Source organism: Cygnus atratus, chromosome Z, assembly GCF_013377495.2.
Source record: "Cygnus atratus isolate AKBS03 ecotype Queensland, Australia chromosome Z, CAtr_DNAZoo_HiC_assembly, whole genome shotgun sequence".
Taxonomy (NCBI): Eukaryota; Metazoa; Chordata; class Aves; order Anseriformes; family Anatidae; genus Cygnus; species Cygnus atratus.
Window position 1 is genome coordinate 61,988,097 of NC_066396.1, and position 20,007 is coordinate 62,008,103.

At 42.8% G+C, this 20,007-nt stretch overlaps 1 protein-coding gene and 1 long non-coding RNA gene across 3 annotated transcripts; one reads left to right on the plus strand and one right to left on the minus strand.

Annotated features, from left to right (window-relative positions):
- The first annotated feature begins 54 nt into the window (after positions 1 to 54).
- SRP19 (signal recognition particle 19) lies at positions 55 to 5,008 on the plus strand. The gene is made up of 5 exons (XM_035562619.2): positions 55 to 174; positions 1,097 to 1,172; positions 2,264 to 2,335; positions 3,132 to 3,243; positions 4,359 to 5,008. Exons 1-5 carry the CDS (start codon positions 134 to 136, stop codon positions 4,490 to 4,492), a joined length of 435 nt encoding a protein of 144 aa, XP_035418512.1. The 5' UTR covers positions 55 to 133; the 3' UTR covers positions 4,493 to 5,008.
- Positions 5,009 to 7,243: 2,235 nt separating this feature from the next.
- On the minus strand, positions 7,244 to 16,714 carry LOC118255973 (uncharacterized). Of its 2 annotated transcripts, none has more exons than XR_004781102.2 (3): positions 16,425 to 16,714; positions 9,559 to 9,679; positions 7,244 to 8,859 (listed from the first exon to the last, which is right to left on the minus strand). It is a non-coding gene; the product is annotated as an uncharacterized LOC118255973 (long non-coding RNA). The 2 variants fall into 2 exon arrangements; XR_007709304.1 differs by lacking the exon at positions 16,425 to 16,714 and adding an exon at positions 9,958 to 10,105.
- Positions 16,715 to 20,007: the final 3,293 nt, after the last annotated feature.

Consider the following 20,007-nt stretch of genomic DNA (forward strand, 5'->3'; position numbering starts at 1 on the left):
TTTTAATTGGACAACGCGCTTGAAGAGACAGCATCACCGCCCAATCGTATTCCAGAGATGGCGTGTGGGGGCGGGACTTCTCGGCGTGAGGAGGCGGTGCCGGGCGGGCAGCGGCGCAGGGCAGGCCGTTACTATGGCTGCCGCCGCCACCGCCTCGCCGTCAGACAAGGAGAGGTAATGCAGGCGGGTTGGCACCCTGCGCCCCGCCGCCGCCCCTCGCGTCGTGGCCAGAGTCCTCCGGGGGCGGGGGGGGCCGCGGCGGAGCGAGGCCGGGGCCTGTGGTGGGGCAGCGTGAGGGGAGGTGAGGTGAGGGCCCCGTGAGGGGCGTTATAGCGCGTCCGTTAAAAATGGCGTGCTGTGGTCCGGGGACACGCTCTTCTGTGGTCTCGTCCCGTCATAGTCGTTCTTCGGCCTCTCCTTGTGGGCCTCAGCCGCGTTTTTTTGTGCCTGATGGGAGCGTAACTGGGGCTCTGTCAGTCTTGTCCCTGTGCTTGACAGGATGGGATGTCTCAAAAAATCTCAATTTAACGTAATCGAGTCTTTAAGCATGTGTTTTGTCACTTACATAACTTATCAGTATAAGTTACCTAAACTTGGCTAGCGTTGCTGCATGAATAGGCAAATTGCTAATACGTAAGAAAAAAGTGATTTTCATTCTTATCAATAACTTAATCATCAACAAGGGTACTACAACCCTTTGAGGGAAGTTTCATTAATTCTCGGTGAAAGGGAATATATCAGATATATTTTCTTCTCATAGCTTTCTGGGTTTTAAGAAATGGGTCAAAACATTTTTTTTCAGCCTCCTTTTCTTCTCAGAACAGATATCCCCACCCTGCGTGCGCTCTCTGCCCCCAAAAGTGGTGTCACACAAGTGGGGTTTCTGCCAAATGGTCAGGCAGCGTACTGAGTAACTGAAATGGGGTTTTGCAACATCTTAAAAATAAGTGAGGGAAAATAAGTGGTTGTTTAAAATTGCTGTGGAAACTTCATGTTTTAGCAGTAACACTTTTTTAACTAGGAAAATAATGCATAAACAATGTTAGGAGTTGATGTTACTTAATTAAAACTTGCTGTTTTCTCTCTTTTTTTCTAGATTTATCTGCATTTATCCAGCATATTTAAACAACAAGAAGACAATAGCAGAAGGAAGAAGGATACCTATAGACAAAGTAATTTTGTGGGTGGCAGGGAAATATGATGTTTTGTTTTGCTGTGTAGTGGTGTGCAAAGAATTGGAAAAGGAAACTAAATTTCAAAGTTACTGATTTTTCCTATCCCCCATGGCAAGTGGCTTGATAACTAGAAATTACAGCATGTTTGACAATAATCTAATGTGAACGTGTTAATTTGGTAGAGGAGTGCAGGGTTAATGCATCAGTTTTCATGTGAGCAGCAACCTTGGCAAAAAGGTGAAGTAATGAAAACCAAACGCGCTCAATCTATTACAAAATTGATTTGCCAAATAAGAGAGTGATGCAGAAAATAATATTTATCTAGTGATTGCGTGCTTGGTGACTGGTTTGTCAAAACATGCCCGTATTCCGTGCTCTGTCCTCTTTGCTGCTGTCTGTCAAAGATAAGAGCTTATCTATGAGCTTAGGCCATGCTGTGGCATGTAGATTTGTTAGTTGCTGTTGCTTTCAATCTGTACGGAAATAGTTTTCATCATGTCCCTTTTTATAGCATTTTTAACAAGCAGTGCTGGGAATTTTAATGGCTTTTCTCACTGCTTAGGAAGTTTTGGTGGTGTTTTGTTTTTCTTTCTCCTGATAATAGTTTAAAAAAAAAAGTGAAAATTAAAAAAAGTGAAAATAATTCTTGGGCATATACATTGCCAAAGATCTATTTATGGGATGAATCTGCTGCCCCAGGCCTAAAAAGTTTGCCTTAAAAGAGGAAAAAAAAAAGTTTACCTGCAGTCCTTGCTGTAATTTTGCCTTTACTAATTTATATTTTTTTGGTTCTATATAAATATAATAAATGCTATTTCAGTTATTTTTCATAGGCAATTCTATTACCTTCTCCTATGTCCTAAACAATTGTGTCTCATCTGCTTTGTTTTACTGATACCTTATGTGTTCTTTTTGATGTTTTCTAATCTGTAGGAGGGCAGTAGATTAGTCACTATTTGAAGTGTCATTTCTTTGCCTATCTGCTTTTTCTAGCTATAAAGTATAGAGTGGGAAACCACTAACTATTTCTGTATAGGTAGTTAGATCATCACTGAAAAACATGTAACAGTAGTTTGTTGTTTCAACAGGCTGTTGAAAATCCCACATCCACAGAAATCCAAGATGTGTGTGCAGCAGTTGGATTCAATGTGCTATTAGAGGTAAGGTAAAACAAACAAACAAACCTCCCCCAAACAAAAAACAAACCAATCAAAAAAAGCTACCTTGGTGTGTGTCTCCTATCATTTTGTTTTTTGTTGCAGGCAGGATAAGTAGCAACTGAGAAGTTTTTGTTAGTAGCAATAAAGATATTTGATTGCTTTTGAGTAATAATGAAGGAAATGTTTGAAAACTGTGTGCGAGGCAAGAATAACTTGACTCTCTGAGTTAATGTCACTTTTTAAGCTTATAAAAAGATTATTCTTAGTTACCTATTCTGGAAAGATTATCTTAGTTTCTTAAAAGTTCTTTGTAGAGTAAGAGTAAAAGGAAATTTTGCAAGGTGTAACTCTAAAAATATGCTTTTTAAAGTTTAATTTGCAATGAGAGTTCATTATCTGTTGGAATGAGTGTCTGATAGGAATAGGATTCTGCTGCCACTTAAAATTTTCAGGGTCCTTTGGAGTTACATTATAGCTAGTGGTGCAAATAGCATTTAAGCTATTAACTGCAATACCTGCTTGGTATTTAATTGGTTGGTTACTTTCTCCTAGTGGAATGAGTCTGCATTTGTATGAGGTAACTTTTCACATTTCATTTTCTGAAGTGATTATTAATTTATCAATTTAAAATACTGTTGGCAAAATACTTGGGGGATGACATGGCTGGAGAGCTACAGGTCTGGGTTGGATCTGCTCAGAATTCCAGTATGCTGTGACAGATCAGATGCCTGACAATTTTTGTAGAAAATGACTCCAGTACTTCATACCTAAGCAAGTTTCTCCTCCTCTGTGACAGAAAAATAAGATGTATCCCAGAGAGTGGAACCGCGATGTGCAGTACAGGGGTAGAGTACGAATTCAGCTCAAACAAGATGATGGCAACCCATGTTTACCTCAGTTTCCAACACGTGAGTAGAGTATCTGGGTTAGACACTTTACCTGTTACTAGAATAAAAAGACTTTGTTTTGTTATAAGCTTGTTTAATTAGTTCTACTGTTAACAAATTTTAGAATGTTACGTTAGATCTCTTCACCTCTGAAAATCAACAAAATCATGTCCATGTATGAACAGTGAGAGGAGTTTTTAAAAATGCTGTTGTCTTTGATAGTGCTCTTTCTTCAGTGCTTGAATCAAAAGGAAGTTTGTGGAGTGTTGTGTGATAACTATAGTGAATTAATCACCCTTCCAGTTTTGGCTTAACCTTTTCTTGACAGTTCAAACAGAAGATTTGGTATTAAAACAGCTCAATTCCACCCCTTTTTCTTATGCTATGTACATCATTTAGGTGTCATTACAGGTGCCAGATAGGTAAAACACAACACTGAGTGCGCAGTTCAGTTTTCTACTGGCTGTTTTCAAAAATTAACAATAAAGGGCAGGTCGTGAAGCAGCTCCCTGTAAATTACTTGTCATTCTTGAAGAGCTATTCTTGTTAATTGGACTTGTGCATTTTTCTTGAGAAGGAATCAAGTTGTAAAAGGTGAGCAAATATGTATCTGAAGAAGCATGTATCTTAAGGAAAGAGCAACAAGAATATTAAAATGAGAGCAGCTGAAGAGTACTGTTAATCAGAAAGAAAAAAATTCAAACTATGTTACAGCAGGAAAATGGTAGTGTCTTTGTAAAAATACTTGTAGCTGTTTGCCTAGTCGTTTTGTACCAAGTATTTTAGGCCATTAAGAGTTGAGGGGAGAGAGAAACAGGAAGGATGTAGATACTTTGGATATTGTCAGGTGATGTGCCAGTTCTGGTCTGCTGTAATACCGATTTATGACATGACTGATTCCTGTGCTTAAAAAATAAAAAATAAAATAATAATTTAAAAAAAGACGTTCCTTCCAAACTTCCAGCTACAGAGTGGAAGGAAACTGAACTCCTAGGCTTTATATCGAGTTTAACAGAAATCTGAATCTGAAATGCATTTAATAGAAATCTGAAATAGGGATGAAGTTTCTGTCTGAAGATGATGTGGATGCTGTTAACACAGTAGGTGTATGCAATGATCTCTCTCTGTATTTTTAGGTAAATCAGTGATGCTATATGCAGCAGAAACCATTCCCAAACTGAAAACAAGAACCCAGAAGATGGGAGGTAGCGATCAAAGCCTTCAGCAAGGAGAGGGAGGCAAGAAAGGTAAAGGGAAGAAAAAGAAATGATCCCACATCTGCAGTAATTGTAATATCATATAGTTGTGGTTATGACAGACATGGATGTACACGTTACCCTACTGCAACTTTGAAGTGAAAGATACAGGAAAGAAAGAAACAGGTCAAGCCAAATTGAACTGCTGGCTTATTTTGGAACTGGAATGCACGTACCTGCTTTGCATCTGTAACAATAAATCTATCTTCACACACAACCTGCGAGTCTGAAGCTAGCTTCCAGTTTTAAAAGTGGAGCAACATAAGCAAGTCATGTGGAGGGGGGAAATATTTTTTCCAAAAGAAATATGCAGCTTTTTAAAAAAAAATTGTAAAATCTTATGCAGACTAGATAGGCAAATGTTTTTTCAGTTTGGTTAACCATTTATCTTTGCTAGTCTTGTTTCTGGAAGGTCTGTATCACCAGTTACAAAATGTACGTCAGTGACATTATGACTTTGTAAACTTCCTTGCTAATCATCTTTCACAATTGTCAGTATACTAATAAAGGTGGCACATGAATTTTGAAAACTTTGTATAGTTACTTTTGTCAAAAGTGTTAACTTTCTTCAACAACCTGTTTAAAGAAGTCAGTGACATATTGTAGTGTTATTATTCTGTTTATGATGGCTGAGAACTGAACACATAAATTAGCTTGCTCTTTTTTTTGTCTTTTTATAGATACGAAATACTGTATTATCCTATTTTCGGTTGTTATTTGAGAGTTTATGAAATGTGCTTTCTAGCTTTACTTTCTACCTGTCAAATACTATTTCAGAGGTCTGAGCCTTGCAATATCTGGTAATGTAAAAAATATATACTCCAAAAATATATATATGTAGTGCATGGACGGGAACAGGAATTTATCTGGAGAAGATTAATTGATCCGAACAGCTGTCAGTAGCAAGGAGCCTTAGAAGCATTTTAAGTATGTACTGTACAAGCCGAATGAGGGATACTTAATATAAGACTGAAAAGGAAACAGTGCTACCTGTTGTGAGTTTAAAAAAAATTCCTCGTGAGCTTTTCTAATACTTACTGTATGAAAACAGAGTCAGTTGAATGTTTATACAGATGAGTACTAGAAACAAGTTATCTGAGGAGTCTGATAATTTTTTCATGTAGCAGTATTCTCTTTTCGGGTTTGTTTCATCTGTCTGTCAGGTATGTTCTCTGGCATCACTTTTTTCCCTGTTTTAAAGATAAGCAGCATTCAAAATTCATCTAAACATTTAATGACCATGAGTCTAAAGTAATGAAAGTTGGTTAAGTTCTTACTTGATGGTATCTTTGCTCAAGTTACTCGTGCTTGTGTTCTGGGTTTTATACTCTTATTCCTTGTTCCACCCAGCCGCTTTTTTTCAAGTGGACAGTAATTTACCAGTGACCCTTGAAGCTGATGCTGGTTGGTACCCACAGCAAAGGACTTGGAGTCCCCTGCCTGTGAGTGGTTCAAAGTCTGCTTTATTTCCTTTCTGTGAGGCTTTTTAAGTGTGGCTCGTGTATTGCAGTGCTGCACGTAGGACACATACTTACTCTCACAGGAGCTGCACCAAATCCTGAGGCTGCCATGATGAGTTCCCCAGCCTGAGCCCCATGGCTGTGGGAGGAACAACAGAGGCCGCCTCTGCAAAATGACTTTGCAGAGGAAATCCTGTGCTCTAAGGCTGTAATTGGGTATGGCTTTGTAGGAGCAGATTCTTTTTTTTTCTGCTGACAAAATAGTTTGCACAAGCTACCTTTGGATTAGCCGACCTTGAACATGTAAATGCTGAGATGTCAGCTGAAGGGTGTTGCTGTCTGAGCTGATGGAGTGCTGTGTGGCAGAGACAGCAGCATGGACACTGCTGGGAGCAAGCAAAAGGTTTGTTACAGGCAACAACCGGATGAGGTCAGAGGTTGTTCCTTAGTCACTGCTGCTCTGTGAAGTAGAAATAGCAAGTGAGAGAAGCAAGAATGCAATATACAGTTGTATGGAAGACAGTAACTGCTCACTGATTTGGGGGCTTAAGTTATTCCTGGCTTTTCCTGATCACTGAGTAACTTTTCTGAAATATTTAAAGTGAGAGCTCTGTGAAAATTAAAGGATTGTACAAAAAAGCTGAGATCAATTTCTGCAAAGACTACTATTAAGCTCAGATATGTAAAACTGATTTAATAAATGAACAAAGCTCTGGGTATTTTGGGTAAGGCTGGCTTATTTTAAGCAAATTATGCGCTACTAGGAAATCAGCTGATTAGTACCATTAGGGATTCGAAACCTAATTCTCACAACATCTGCCTGCTTCTCCTCTCGTCTGTGAGCTGAGGGGAGTTCTGCTTTTTTTGGTCTACATTTTGCTTTTTCATTTTCCGTTTGGCTTTTAACTTGGTACTCTGTGCGTAATGCTGGCTCTTAAATGAGACATTGGACAGTGCAGCACAACTCCCCCTTTACTGGCAAAGTTAAGCACACAAACCAGTCTTCCATTTGTGGATTTCTTAGTTTTTAACAAGTGGAGTTACGTAGAGGATAAAAGCAAACAGGCCAAGATAGAAAGTCAGATTCCTCTGCAGGGCTTCCCTTCTCTTCAAAACCTTTCTTCCCTCTCCTCAGTTCCTGGGAACAGAAAAGACTGGAAGAGTGCCATGGGACTGGAAGTAGAGGCAAGGGTGCTGTAAAATCCAGAAAAATACTGGAAATATTGGTCTCGGTGGCTTTCTATTAATAGCACTTTTTCAGGGAAAAAACTGGCTGATAATTGATATCCTTTTTTTTTTAAAGGTATCTGGAAATCTTTTTATTTCAACTGTCTTGCTTTTACTGTCTTCCGTAAGAATTTGCTGCAGTAGTTGCCGAGAGGACGCTAAGATGTGTGGTTTCCAGTAGGTGGCAGCGTTAACAAGGATACACATTGCTGGGTGAGAATTTATGTCCAAGATGCGAGGAATCTGGATAACGGGCTGGCGTCTCTCCACTAGTCAAGATTTTTGAAAGTATATCCTCGTTATTTTCCTGTACTTCTAGGGGAAGGCACCTAGGCAAAGATGAAACATTTGAAGCGGACGTGTGAGCTCCAAACCCTTCTAGTAGTCCTTACAACCGTGACAGCGCTAGGTGGGAACACTGAGGTAGCCACTGAGCAGCTCTGGAGACACAGACAAACAGCAAAGAGGTGACTAAAAATGAAAATTCAGCGCTGTTTTGATAGATGCTTTGTTCTTTCAGCTGCATGAAAGGTTGCACGTAGCTGCTGTCACAGAAGCACAACCACTGTTACTCAGTTCCTGATGTAAAGAAAGTGAGTTTCCAAAGCTTAGTTTGAAATATGTTTTAATTGGAAGATGACATTAGTGTATGAGCATGTATAGTTTTCTACCTTCAGTCATGAAATAAATTTCACAAACAGGTTTGGGGAAAACAGCTGTTCTTAAAAAGACGTGTGTGTACATCCTGTTTGTTGTGCATGTTTAACGATTGGAGCCTTTTAGCTAGCACTGCCTTTTGGGGCAGCAGCTGCAGCTGGGATGTTCTTGTGTGATGCACTGAGAGCATGAGAGACCCAGTGGGTCTCGTTTCATTCTCTGTCAGCAGCTGCAGGTGTAGCTGTTCTTTAATGTATTTAGCTTCTTCCTGTTGCAAACTTGACTTTATGTCTTACGTGTTATTTTATGTCTTAGTATAGCTTTTCAGAGACATCTTTTCCTAAAGAAAAAGGGCTTGATACAAATGCTCTCTTCATCTATTGCATTATAATTTTTGAGCTATACCTGTTGATTCACTTGGTTGAACAAAGGCAAGTTCACAAAAAGTTCACAAAAAGACATTGAGTTCTCTTAAGTGATGAAAAACCATTCTATGTCCCAGATGGAACATGGAAAGTCAAGGAGAATGAACGTTTATCCCTTCTGGTTGGCACTCCTTTTTATAGGATTTTATAATAGAATATGTATATATATGCTTTTAAAAAAAAAAAAATAATAAAAGCAGATAATTATATTCACAATTATTTTTTAAATACAGTAACAATAGCAAGGATGAGATGAAAAGTATTTATACACCGTTATAGTGTCAAGGTATGTCCCATACATTAGTAACAGTCAGAGGATTCATTTTAGAGAACAAAAGATACCTTTAAATAAGTAAATAAATAATTGAATATATATATGCATATATATTTATATGCATATATATATATATATATATACATACAGAAACCTAAGCAACTGCTATGCAGGTTAGCTTCTTGCTCTCTTTTCTGAAAGTTACAGTGAATACAGCATCAGTGTGTGTTACAAACATTACCCTCAGTCCACCACAGATACACACGAGAGGTCAGTCTGCAGGTTCCGGAGGCAAAGAAACTGCTCTGGCTTGATGTGAAGAGCCAAGACATAAGTTGCTGTCAGAGAAAAGATGCTGTCAAAGTGTGTCACGTCTATGCTAGAGCATCTCTACCACCATCTATACTGCATCTATATTCAATCTATACTAGGGCATCTCTACTTAGCCAGTCTGGGTGACCTTGTGAGCATTCTGAAGACCCAGAGGAGGGTCTCTTTGTCATTTCTGTTTCTATAGCCAGTGAAAATTCTTATAATTTTACACAGCGTGAATGAAAAACGCTAAGCGTACTTCCAATTTTCACAACTTCTAAGCAAGTGGAGATGAGGTCGTGGAATAACCAAATAAACTGTTGATCTAGAAGCAGCCTAAAGATTGTCTTTAACCAGGGCCTTGTACTGTCCTTATGGCTGAGCTGCCAGGAATTAAAGAAAGTCTCCCTGGGAACCCAGCCCTGGAGTCACCCAAAACTTGTTTAAACCCATGAGATTTGAAATGAGACAGTTGGACTCAATAAACTGCATGTTTACGGATTTTGTTTGTTTGTTGTAGTTTTTTTGTTTGTTTTTTTTTCAGGGCTTAATTTGATTAGCTGTACAGGTTGGCAGCTGCCTACAGACAAATACCTTATCAGTAGTCTAAACAACGTGATTGCTCTAACTGAGAAAAATGAATTGTATTTGACGGACTTATGAAGTGTTTCCAACTAAACTTTCTACCACTACAGAAATGCACCTGATCCTTTCACAAAACTTACGGGTGGTAATTGGAAATATTCATCAGCATCCTCTGTTTCCTTCCTCATCTCAATTCTCTTTCAGCCTGTGAAGCTTTTAAGATCAGAGATGAAGATCAGCTAGAATACGGAGGTTTGGATACTGCAAAGGAAAAGAAGAATCATACTGAAAACTCTTTTCAACCTCACCTGCGATCATCAAAGGAAAGAATACCAAAAGAATACCGCTTTATCATGGTAAGCATAAATTTGAGCATAGGTCTCCTGTAACTGTAGCGAGGTTAAACAGGTTCCAAACAAGGTTAAGGAGCACACCCATAATCATTTCCATAAAACTGTGTTTTCAAGCCAGTGGTTTAAAGATTTAGATTTTCTTACAAGTGAAGAAAGAAAAAATAAAAATAAATGACCGGGACATACAGCTTTCCCCTAGCTTGCTTTGCTTCATTCAGAGTCTGAGTCGGGTCACAATCAGGGAGCAGCGTTGCAGAGAAATGCCGAAGCCTCCCCAGACTTGCTGCATCTTCATCAACAAGGCCTTTGATACTGCTGCCTCCTCAGCAACGTCAGCAATTCACTAGGAAAGCTGGTGTCCACCAGGTCCCCTTAGGAATAGGAAATCCCTCTGGCCACAACTTCACGCTCACCCCAGAAGCCCCCGCGGCGGTGGCGGCCGTTGAGCGGCGGTCGGCGGCCGTTGGCGGCGCCGCTCCCCCGCCGGTGCGGCGCGGGCAGAGGGCCGCGGGCTCGTGCTCCTCGGGGGCGGGTCGGCTGCCGCGGCTCCGCCATGGGGCATCCGCCGCGGGGCTGCTGAGGCGGCGGGGGGGCTCCACGGAGGAGCGGGAGGGCGACGTGCGCTGGGACGGGCTGTGTGGCCACGAAGGAGGCAGCTGTGCCAAAGCGCCACTGTGACATAATTCAGTTCTGTTTCGGAAGTCATTACCGCAGGCCCCTTGCAGTGACAACCGAACGCTCTCTGTTGCTGATGCGTATGTCTCAGAAACAATTCGAGAAGTACCACTATCCCCCAATTGACTTTAATTAGATTAGTTCAAAAATTACTCTCTACTACCATACACCTGTGGAAGGCGTGTGATAAATCTTTTCCTTAAGAAAGGATTACAGACAAAAAGAGCTTGATTCTGATACGTTCCTCTTACTTTCAGAGCTGTTGACCTTTTCTTTCCCTGTAAGAAAAAAGGAGGTGAAATCAACAATTCTCTTCCTCCGAGTTGGGAATATGAAATAACCACAGTTACCCAGGAAGCCTTAAAAGGAAACTCTATACTTCCTTGTTAAACACCTTGTTTCTTCTGAAAAATTTTCCAGTCCTTTGTCCCTCCCACGGGATGCCATCCTTCCCAAACTCATCCTGAGGGGACTGCCCACAGGCAGCAGCTCTTCAAGAACTGCTCCCACATGGCTCCGTACCACAGGCTCCGTACCTACAGGCTCTTGTACCACAGGAGCAAACTGCTCCAGCACGGGTGCCCCCCGGCTGGGCGGCAGCTCCCCCCAGACCCCCTGCTCCTGCGTGGGCTCCTCTCCACGGGCTGCAGCTCCGGCCCAGGGTCTGCTCCTGCGGGGGTCCTCCACAGGCCGCAGCCTCCTCCAGGCCACATCCCCCTGCTCCACCAGGGGCTCGTCCACGGGTTGCGGTGTGGAGATCTGCTCCATGTGGGAGCCATGGGCTGCAGAGGGACAGCCTGCTTCACCACGGTCCTCACCACAAGCTGCACGGGACTTCTGCTCTGGCGCCCGGAGCACCTCTCCCCCGTTCTTCTTCACTGCCCTTGGCGCCTGCAAGGCTGTTTCTCACTCTTCTCTCTCTCCCAGCTGCTGTGAAGCAGTCTTTTTTGTTATTTTTTTTTCCCCCTTTCTTAAATATGCTCTCACAGAGGTGCAAACAACATACCTTATTGGCTCGGCTCTGGTCAGCAGCGGGGCCCTTATCTAACGTGGGGCAGCTTCTAGATTCTTCTCACAGAAGCCACCCCTATGGCCCCCTGCTACCAAAACCTTGCCACGTAAACCCACCAGAGCAACCCTTTCGGTGAAGAATATATATATATGCATATAAATATATATGCATATATATGCAATTATTTATTTACTTATTTAAAGGTATCTTTTGTTCTCTAAAATGAATCCTCTGACTGTTACTAATGTATGGGACATACCTTGACACTATAACGGTGTATAAATACTTTTCATCTCATCCTTGCTATTGTTACTGTATTTAAAAAGTAATTGTGAATATAATTACCTGCTTTTATTCTTTTTTTTTTTTTAAAAAAAGCATATATACACGTATTCTATTATAAAATCCTATAAAAAGGAGTGAACTCAAAAGGAAAGAGAAACCAATTTTAATTTCTAAATTAGCTATCTAATCCTGATAGATTCACTCCCTTCCAAATATAGCTCAACAAATGAAACAGTAAAAATTCACATAATATTTCTTTTAGAACAAGATTGCATTGCACAATAGTTCTTTGCCTAACCCTGCAATAACCCCACAGGCATTGCAATTGCTTACTTGTTCTTCTCCTTAACTTGTTTTTAGTGTTTACTTTTCTAACCTATCCTTAATGTTCCAACATTGGATTTATTTACCTCCTTAGATATCAAGAGAATAAGGCATTTGCTTCATAGGACAGTACTTTGATGCTTTCCAGGGCTAATGGCCAAAGTTCTCAAAGCACTTTTCATCAGTGATTTATATATTTCTCAATCTTTCCATCTTCACTTAGAACTCTTAACGTAATTTAGGTATTAGGTGAAAAAGAACCCCCAAACCAGCTGAAGCCATATCAGACATAGTAAGGACATGCGTCTGGTAGGAAGTAATTCAGAGTGATCCCATGGTGTACTTTAGGCAGATTTACTCTGGTCCTCTGGACTAAGCATCCCCAAGGGCTATTTCAAAGCTCTCTGAATGATCTGTCATTATCTCTTACACTGCAGTCTCCATTAGGAAAGGGTAAATATTCATTGCCCATTGTCCTGGTTTCAGGTAGGACAGAGTTAATTTTCCTCCTAGTAGCTGGCAGGGTGCTATATTTTGGATTAGAATGAGAAGAGCGCTGATAACATGCTGATGTTTTAATTGTTGTAGAGCAGTGCTTACACCAAGCCAAGGACTTTTCAGCTTCTCGCTCTGTCCTGCTAGCGAGCAGGCTGGGGGTGCAGCAGGAGCTGGGAGGGGACAGACCCAGGACAGCTGACCCAAACTGGCCAAAGGGGTATTCCATACCATCTGACGTCATGCTGAACAATATATAGGGGTGGCTAGCCGGGGTGGGGGGGCCGGCTGCTCGGGGATAGGCTGGGCATCGGTCAACGGGTGGTGAGCAATTGCATTGTGCATCACTTTGTACACATTATTATTATTATTATTATTATTATTGTTATTATTATTATTATTATCCCTGTCTTAATAAACTGTCTTTATCTCAACTCACAGGCTTCACTTTCCCGTTTCTCTCCCCCATCCCGGAGAGGGAGGGGGGAGGGTGAGCGAACGGCTGTGTGGTGTTTGGCTGCCAGCCGGGCTAAACCACAACACCCATGTGGAAAGGAACTACTCATTTAGTTGTTTCTAACCAAAATCTCTTTATTGTGTTCTATTTACAGAAACCACTTGGCTAGCCAAACTAAATCATTGAAAATGGAAGCAGTGGAACTACTTCAAAACCGTGCTTCTGCTTCTAAGCAGAACTGTACTGTAGGTAGGGACATAGCAAGAGGACATGTCCAAGGCAGGCTGGAATCGAAAACCACCTGTGCGAGCCACAGAAAGAAGTCAGCGATTCCCAGTTTGAGACTGTTGCTTGACTAGTAACACAGCAGCTGGAACGCTTATGATTACTGCTGATGGATTCCCATGAATCAGCCAGTGATGCAAGCTACGAGAACAACTGAAGCAATTTGAAGTTACGCTTCTCCCTGTTCTGCATTCAAATTTGTGAAAGAAAGGAGAAGAGAGGAGAAGAAGACAGGAGAGAAGGAGAAGAGAGGAGAAGACGGGAGGGAAGGGGAGGGAAGGAGAGAGAATGAAGAGAAGGGGAGGGAAGGGGAGGGAAGGGGAGGGAAGGGGAGGGAAGGGAAGGGAAGGGGAGGGAAGGGAAGGGAAGGGAAGGGAAGGGAAGGGAAGGGAAGGGAAGGGAAGGGAAGGGAAGGGAAGGGAAGGGAAGGGAAGGGAAGGGAAGGGAAGGGAAGGGAAGGGAAGGGAAGGGAAGGGAAGGGAAGGGAAGGGAAGGGAAGGGAAGGGAAGGGAAGGGAAGGGAAGGGGAGGGGGAGGGGAGGGGAGGGGAGGGGAGGGGAGGGGAGGGGAGGGGCGGGGAGGGGAGGGGAATGGAAGCGAGGGGAGGGGAGGGGCTGGCAGGGGAGGGGTGGGTAGGGTACTAAAGGGACATGTAGGGTAGTGTAGAGTAGGGGAGCGTAGGGGAGTATAGGGGAGGGGAGTGTAGGGGAAGGGAGCATAGGGGAGGGGAGTGTAGGGGAGAGGAGTGTAGGGGAATATAGGGGAGTGTAGGGGAGGTGAGTGTAGGGGAATATAGGGGAGTGTAGGGGAGGAGAGTGTAGGGGAAGGGAGTGTAGGGGAGCATAGGGGAGGGGTGCTTAGGGGAGTGTAGGGGAGAGGAGTGTAGGGGAGTGGAGCATAGGGGAGTATAGGGGAGGGGAGGGGAGGGGGAGGGGGGGGGGGAGGGGAGGGGAGGGAGGGAATGGGAGGGGAGGGGAGTGCTACCATAAATAAAATGGTCAAATAAATGACATTTTGGATCTGGAGCCAACTGGTTTTGTTGCCATTCATTCCACAACCTGATTTATCACTGCAGTCTTTGTATTGCACAGTGCCATTGATGGTTTGGCATGCACAGGGGTGGCTGAGTATTTTCAGAAATAACCTTCCTTAATAACTGAATCAAGACTTTTGCTGTAATGCAAAAGATCAGGTGATTGATTAACATACGGACGGCAGCTGAGCAGGGGAAACGGCTTCAAAACTTCCAAATGTTTTCTTTATCCAGAACTACAACTCCTTCTCTGCTCTCTGGTTATGAAAGTTTCTGTCACCTACTTAGTAAGCAGAAGCAGTAAAATGGGATTTTAAGCATAAGTGCCAGTTAGAGGAAGCAATCATTTATAGTTAGTCCAGTGTTTGAAGAGAGTTTATCTGGCTTTCCAAGGAACGTATACTAGTGCAAAGCAACCGATTTATCTGACTCTCCAATGAAAGAAAAGGAAGTGCAAAGCAGCAAATGCTTGAGAGAGGGAAAGAGAAATGCAGCTCAACTGTCTGGGGGGAAGAAGGCAGTCAGCTCTTAACAGATTATTTGCCATCTAATTTGTTTCTCAAAAACGTAACATTTATTTAAGACAGTAGCATTTGACTACATGTGGTGCTAATGGAGGTTAAATAAAAGACACAAGGGCAGCAAAATCCCTCACTTGCTTCTCACACAAGGACAAAAGTGTTACCTGAGAGAAAAGCAGATCAATTTCTCAAATCTCACAGCACTTTCTGACACCATTGGCTACGGGTTACCTCTTCAGCATTTGAAGATTTCAGTAGGGCTGACCGATCGAGGTGGGGATAGGTTTAAATCACACTTGTCAATGTGCTATTAATTTGGAACCACAGTCATTTTTTTCCCCAGACCTGTTAATACGCTAGGCAGTCCCAGGAAGCGTAAAACTTTGAGCCGTGCTCTCCAGCATTTGCATTCTGCACTTTCTGTAGGTTCTGTATTCTGTCATCAGAATTCTAACAATCTCCTCAACAGCATACAGACACAGAATCCACAGACCCAGATAAAACAGCCTCCCATCTGGTGGTATGATTGTCAGACGTGCATTCTTTTATATTAACTGGTTCTCAGCATTTTAGGATAGATGACTACCCAACACTGAACCGTCTCAAGTTTCCAGACTGAGACAGCTTTGTAGAAATAAGAGAAAAAATTCATTACAATTGGCCTAGCATGGAATTTATTTTTAAAAAGTTTGGTAGAATATACTGTTAGGCTTCAAAACTAGGACATCATCATCTGAACACTCCTTCATCTACACGATATTCTCCAGAAATACCAAACCTTTAGTCCTGGTAGTTACAGCTAATCAGTCATATTAGCTAATCAAAGTAGCTGATCAGTCACTTGAAGTCTGTTCTGAGCTCTACAGTGTTGGTCAGCTACTGACTTGTGGAAGTCAGACTCTATCTATAACTTCGGAATGGTTATAAAGCAGGTATGTTTATTCGGCGCTGCGCACGCACGCCGGCCGCAAGGGGGAGAGCTCCACCTAACTTGCGCACCAACGGTTGCTGCCAGTGTGCTTCTGTTAGTGGGACAAATCCATCCTCATTTCATTTCCCCCGTAAGTCTCTTGCATAGTCATCAGGTCTCCGAAGAATCAGTCAGGTAGGTTCCCGCCTCTATTCGTATGGGTACTGGAGTCCTTGGGTGGTCGTTAACCAAGAGGTCGTTTTGTTGCATAATTCTCGAAAACCCCATGAGGTGTCATCTTGAACTACCTTATGGAGGTAGATTTCAATATACGTATATAGGTCTTTTCAAATACATATATACTTTTAGAGAGAGAGAGATCAGTCTCAATTCGTCCTGCCTCATTTACATACATACAGCCCCCCCACAAAACAAGGCATCACTCCTACCCATCCGTCAATAGCAGGCTTCAAAAAGGGATTGGGGATAGGTTGTTCCCAATCTAAGGCCACTTTCTGTCCGCTGGCTGTTAAAAAAGAACATAACCGCAAGTCAGGGCTCCCACCCGCTTCACAACACCACTGGGTCTCTAACACACGCACCCTTACACAACTACTTTCAACACAAAATACCCGGACATTTACAAATAAGACGTACAATTATTACCACTCCTGCTCTCCAGCAGCTGCAGATATGACCCACGTAACCCTGTCGCAATTGTGAGGGGCCCGCTTCCCCTTCTCCTGCTTCTTACACTGTCACTAGCAGGTCCGTCCTGGCTCCCAGCACGGGGATGCAGCGGTGACCTCGGATTTGCTCCGTCTGCTCCCCAGATCGCTGGCGGCCGCCCTATCGGTCAGCAAATGCCCCCGGCCGCTCTGCCGGTCAGCCTGTACGCTACCCTCCTCCCGGACGGGGACTCCGCCGTGCGCCAGACGTCTCTGCGCGGTTCACCAGCGGCCCCGCCCAAGCGCGGGCGTCCCCTACGGCTTCCCGGCCCCCTTTGTTAAACATCCCGCTTGTCCGCGGCTTCGGGAGCTCGTTGGCTGCTCCCGCGGGGAGCGGCTGGGAGCGGAGGCTCCTCCGAGGAAAATAAATAAATAAACAGTTATAAAGCAGGTATGTTTATTCGGCGCTGCGCACGCACGCCGGCCGCAAGGGGGAGAGCTCCACCTAACTTGCGCACCAACGGTTGCTGCCGGTGTGCTTCTGTTAGTGGGACAAATCCATCTTCATTTCACTTCCGCCGTAAGTCGCTTGCATAGTCATCAGGTCTCCGAAGAATCAGTCAGGTAGGGTCCCGTCTCTATTCGGTTGGGTGCTGGAGTCCTTGGCGGGTCGTCCGGCGCACTCTGGTGGTCGTCTGTCGAAGGGCAGAAGTCTTCCTCGCTGCTAATCTTCTGGCCTTTCCCGTCTTTGACAGACTTCATCGGTCAAGCCAGTTCTTGCTGGTGCCATTATCTATGCATACAGTCTTTTACTCCCTTATCTTTGGGTCGTTAACCTACAATTGTGCTAGCTGAGACCTAGGAATCACCAGCCTTTATCTTGTTCCCTGTCTCACTACAGAGCTCACTCTAACATCCCTGGTGGAAGGAGAACGCTTTCTTACCTGACAGGACTACTGTGCATGGCTGTCCTGCGTCTCCATTGATCAGACTCACAGGAAAGTAAACCAAATGAGCATGAAACAGCTTTCCCTCTGGACGCATCATAGTATGTATTGAAACGGGACCTGTAAGAACAAAGTGCGTTCTCAAGTGAGTCCTTTCCCATTCATTTCCTTAGCCACTGGGAAACTCTTACAGAAAATTCAGGCAAACGACTTCCCTGCATGGAAACCTCATTTCGTCTGTAAAACGAAGCATTTATCCTGGGATATTCGGTTTTTCCACATGGTATAAGCCTTCCTGCTCTCACTGCCCTCGGTGTTTCTTTTCTTCCTAAAGTTCATTTCTCTGGCAAAGCAATGCAATCCTTGAGTTAAGACACCTGTGAAAAACTTAAGAAACTTCCTGGTCAATAACTTTCTTCAGACAGCGTCAATGATATCACAACAACCCAGACTTATTTAACTTTTTCTTTAAAATATCTACCACAGATTCTGTATCGTTTTCATGCAGACCAATCCCCAGCTTGATCATCTAAATTGAATTTGTTGCATATTAAACAGATTTTTTTATTATTTTTATTACAGCAGATGAAAAAAACGCTCACTCTAAATCTTGCTGGCTTTCCATCACATCAGATTGACCGAGACACCCTGATTCCTTGTCTTTATTTGTTTTCTGCAGAATTCTCCTCTCTCTTTTGGTTCAAGTTCAACTGGTAAAAAGCTTTTCACTGGTTAGTACACTTAGCTGGCATACATTTTTGTTGCTTAAGATAACTGTTTTCATATTTTTCAATAGAATGTTGCCGTGATCTATTTTGTAAAGTCTAGAAAACAGACCCCCCCTCCAAAAAAAAAAAAGGAAAAAAAAAAGAAAAGGAAAGATGCTTAGTCTTTTAAAATAAAATACTTATTCACTTGGCTGGATGGAGGAAGTTATATTCTATCCATGTAGACTGCACTCAGTAAAAGTTTATGTAAAATTCTGCTGACAAATGGCAGAATCCAGCTTGACTGCTCTAGGAGAAACCCAGTTTATTTGGCTGCAGCTCTTCTTAGAACACTAAAGGCTGCATCTCTATTAGATGCTGGGATGGAGCAATAATGTAGTTTTGCAATAAAACTCCAGTAATCACATTTACTCCATCCAGTTGTAGTTTCAGAGAGGATTGGTGGTACTTGAATGAATGTTCTCTCTAAAGAAACAGAAATTAAAGATCTGTTTCAGGTGCAAGATCAATGTATTGCGACCCCTAAAGGGGATATATAAAAACCCAAACTAATCATGGATAGGTTTGAATGAAATTTTGCAGGCATTTTTGTCCAATGACTCCAATTGAATCTAGTCCAAAGCTCCTATATGCTGGAACCACATGATGAGTATGTAAGGCCTGTAGCCTTAGCTGCTTTGATCTACTGATCTTCTCCAATTGGACTATATTACTTGTTACTATACCTCCAAGGGAACAGAACACAGTTTGGATAAATTCACAATCTAGAAAGAGCTCCGGCAGAAACGTAGGTCTTCCTTGCTACCATCCTCATAGAAGGTGCAGCAGCCACAGGGCCACTTCATTCATTCACTCACGGAGCACCAATAACAAATATTCATTGTTGTAATATTCATTTGTTGAAAAACAACATTATTGCTCCATCCCCACATCTAATAAAGATGCAGCCTTTGATGAATTTTGGGATAGGCAGAGAGATCCCCCGAGCATCCAGCGCTGCTAATAAAGAAGAAATCACTTAGAGAAATTGGACCAATGATCTTTGAATCAATCTGGCACTCCAGATGGGACTTCTTCTCTGTCGGACCACAGGACCCGCTGGGAACAGGACTCCCTAGGGTACCCCTGGGATTTCCCAGAGGGACTCCTCCACTCAACAGATCACTGCGGAGGCAGACACGGGCCCCATCATTGTAAGTGATTATATTCTTTATTTTGGTTTATTTGGTTGACCGGTTAGTTGGGGTCGTCTGTAAGTCGGAAAGTAAAAGTTTTCCGTGGGGTGGCATTCGGTTTTTTGGAAGGCATTCAGTTGCTATTGGGAAACAGACAACCTTTGCATGCGAGGTTGGTAATACGTTGTGTTTAAATGTGGGACTTGACCTTGGCTATTGTCTTTGTGATTTTGATTGTACTCTTTATAACGTTATTAGGATCTTGGTGTTATTGTGGAAAGGTGCCGGCTTGTTGTATTGTGTAACAAGAAACATTCTGAACTGTAACATGGGGGGGCAGCAGAGTGGTGGGATTCCGAAGAAAAGCCCGTTGGGATGTATCTTGAGTCATTGGAAAGATATAGGGGGATCCCCCGGTGGAACTGAAAATAAGAAAACGTTGATAAAATACTGTACTCAATGGTGGCCACTTTATAAGTTGGATTGTGAGGAGAAATGGCCACTGAATGGAACCTTAAATTATCATACTTTACTACAGTTGATGTTGTTTTAAAGGAGAGAAGGAAAGTGGGATGAGGTGTCATACGCAGATATGTTCTTCACCTTGAAAAACCATCCAGAGTGGCAAAAGGAGTGTGGAATTAATTTAGCTCCGCAGGACCCCTTAATCCTGGCAATAGAAAAAGACATGAAAAAGGAAGGGGCAGGAAAAATGAAAAGGT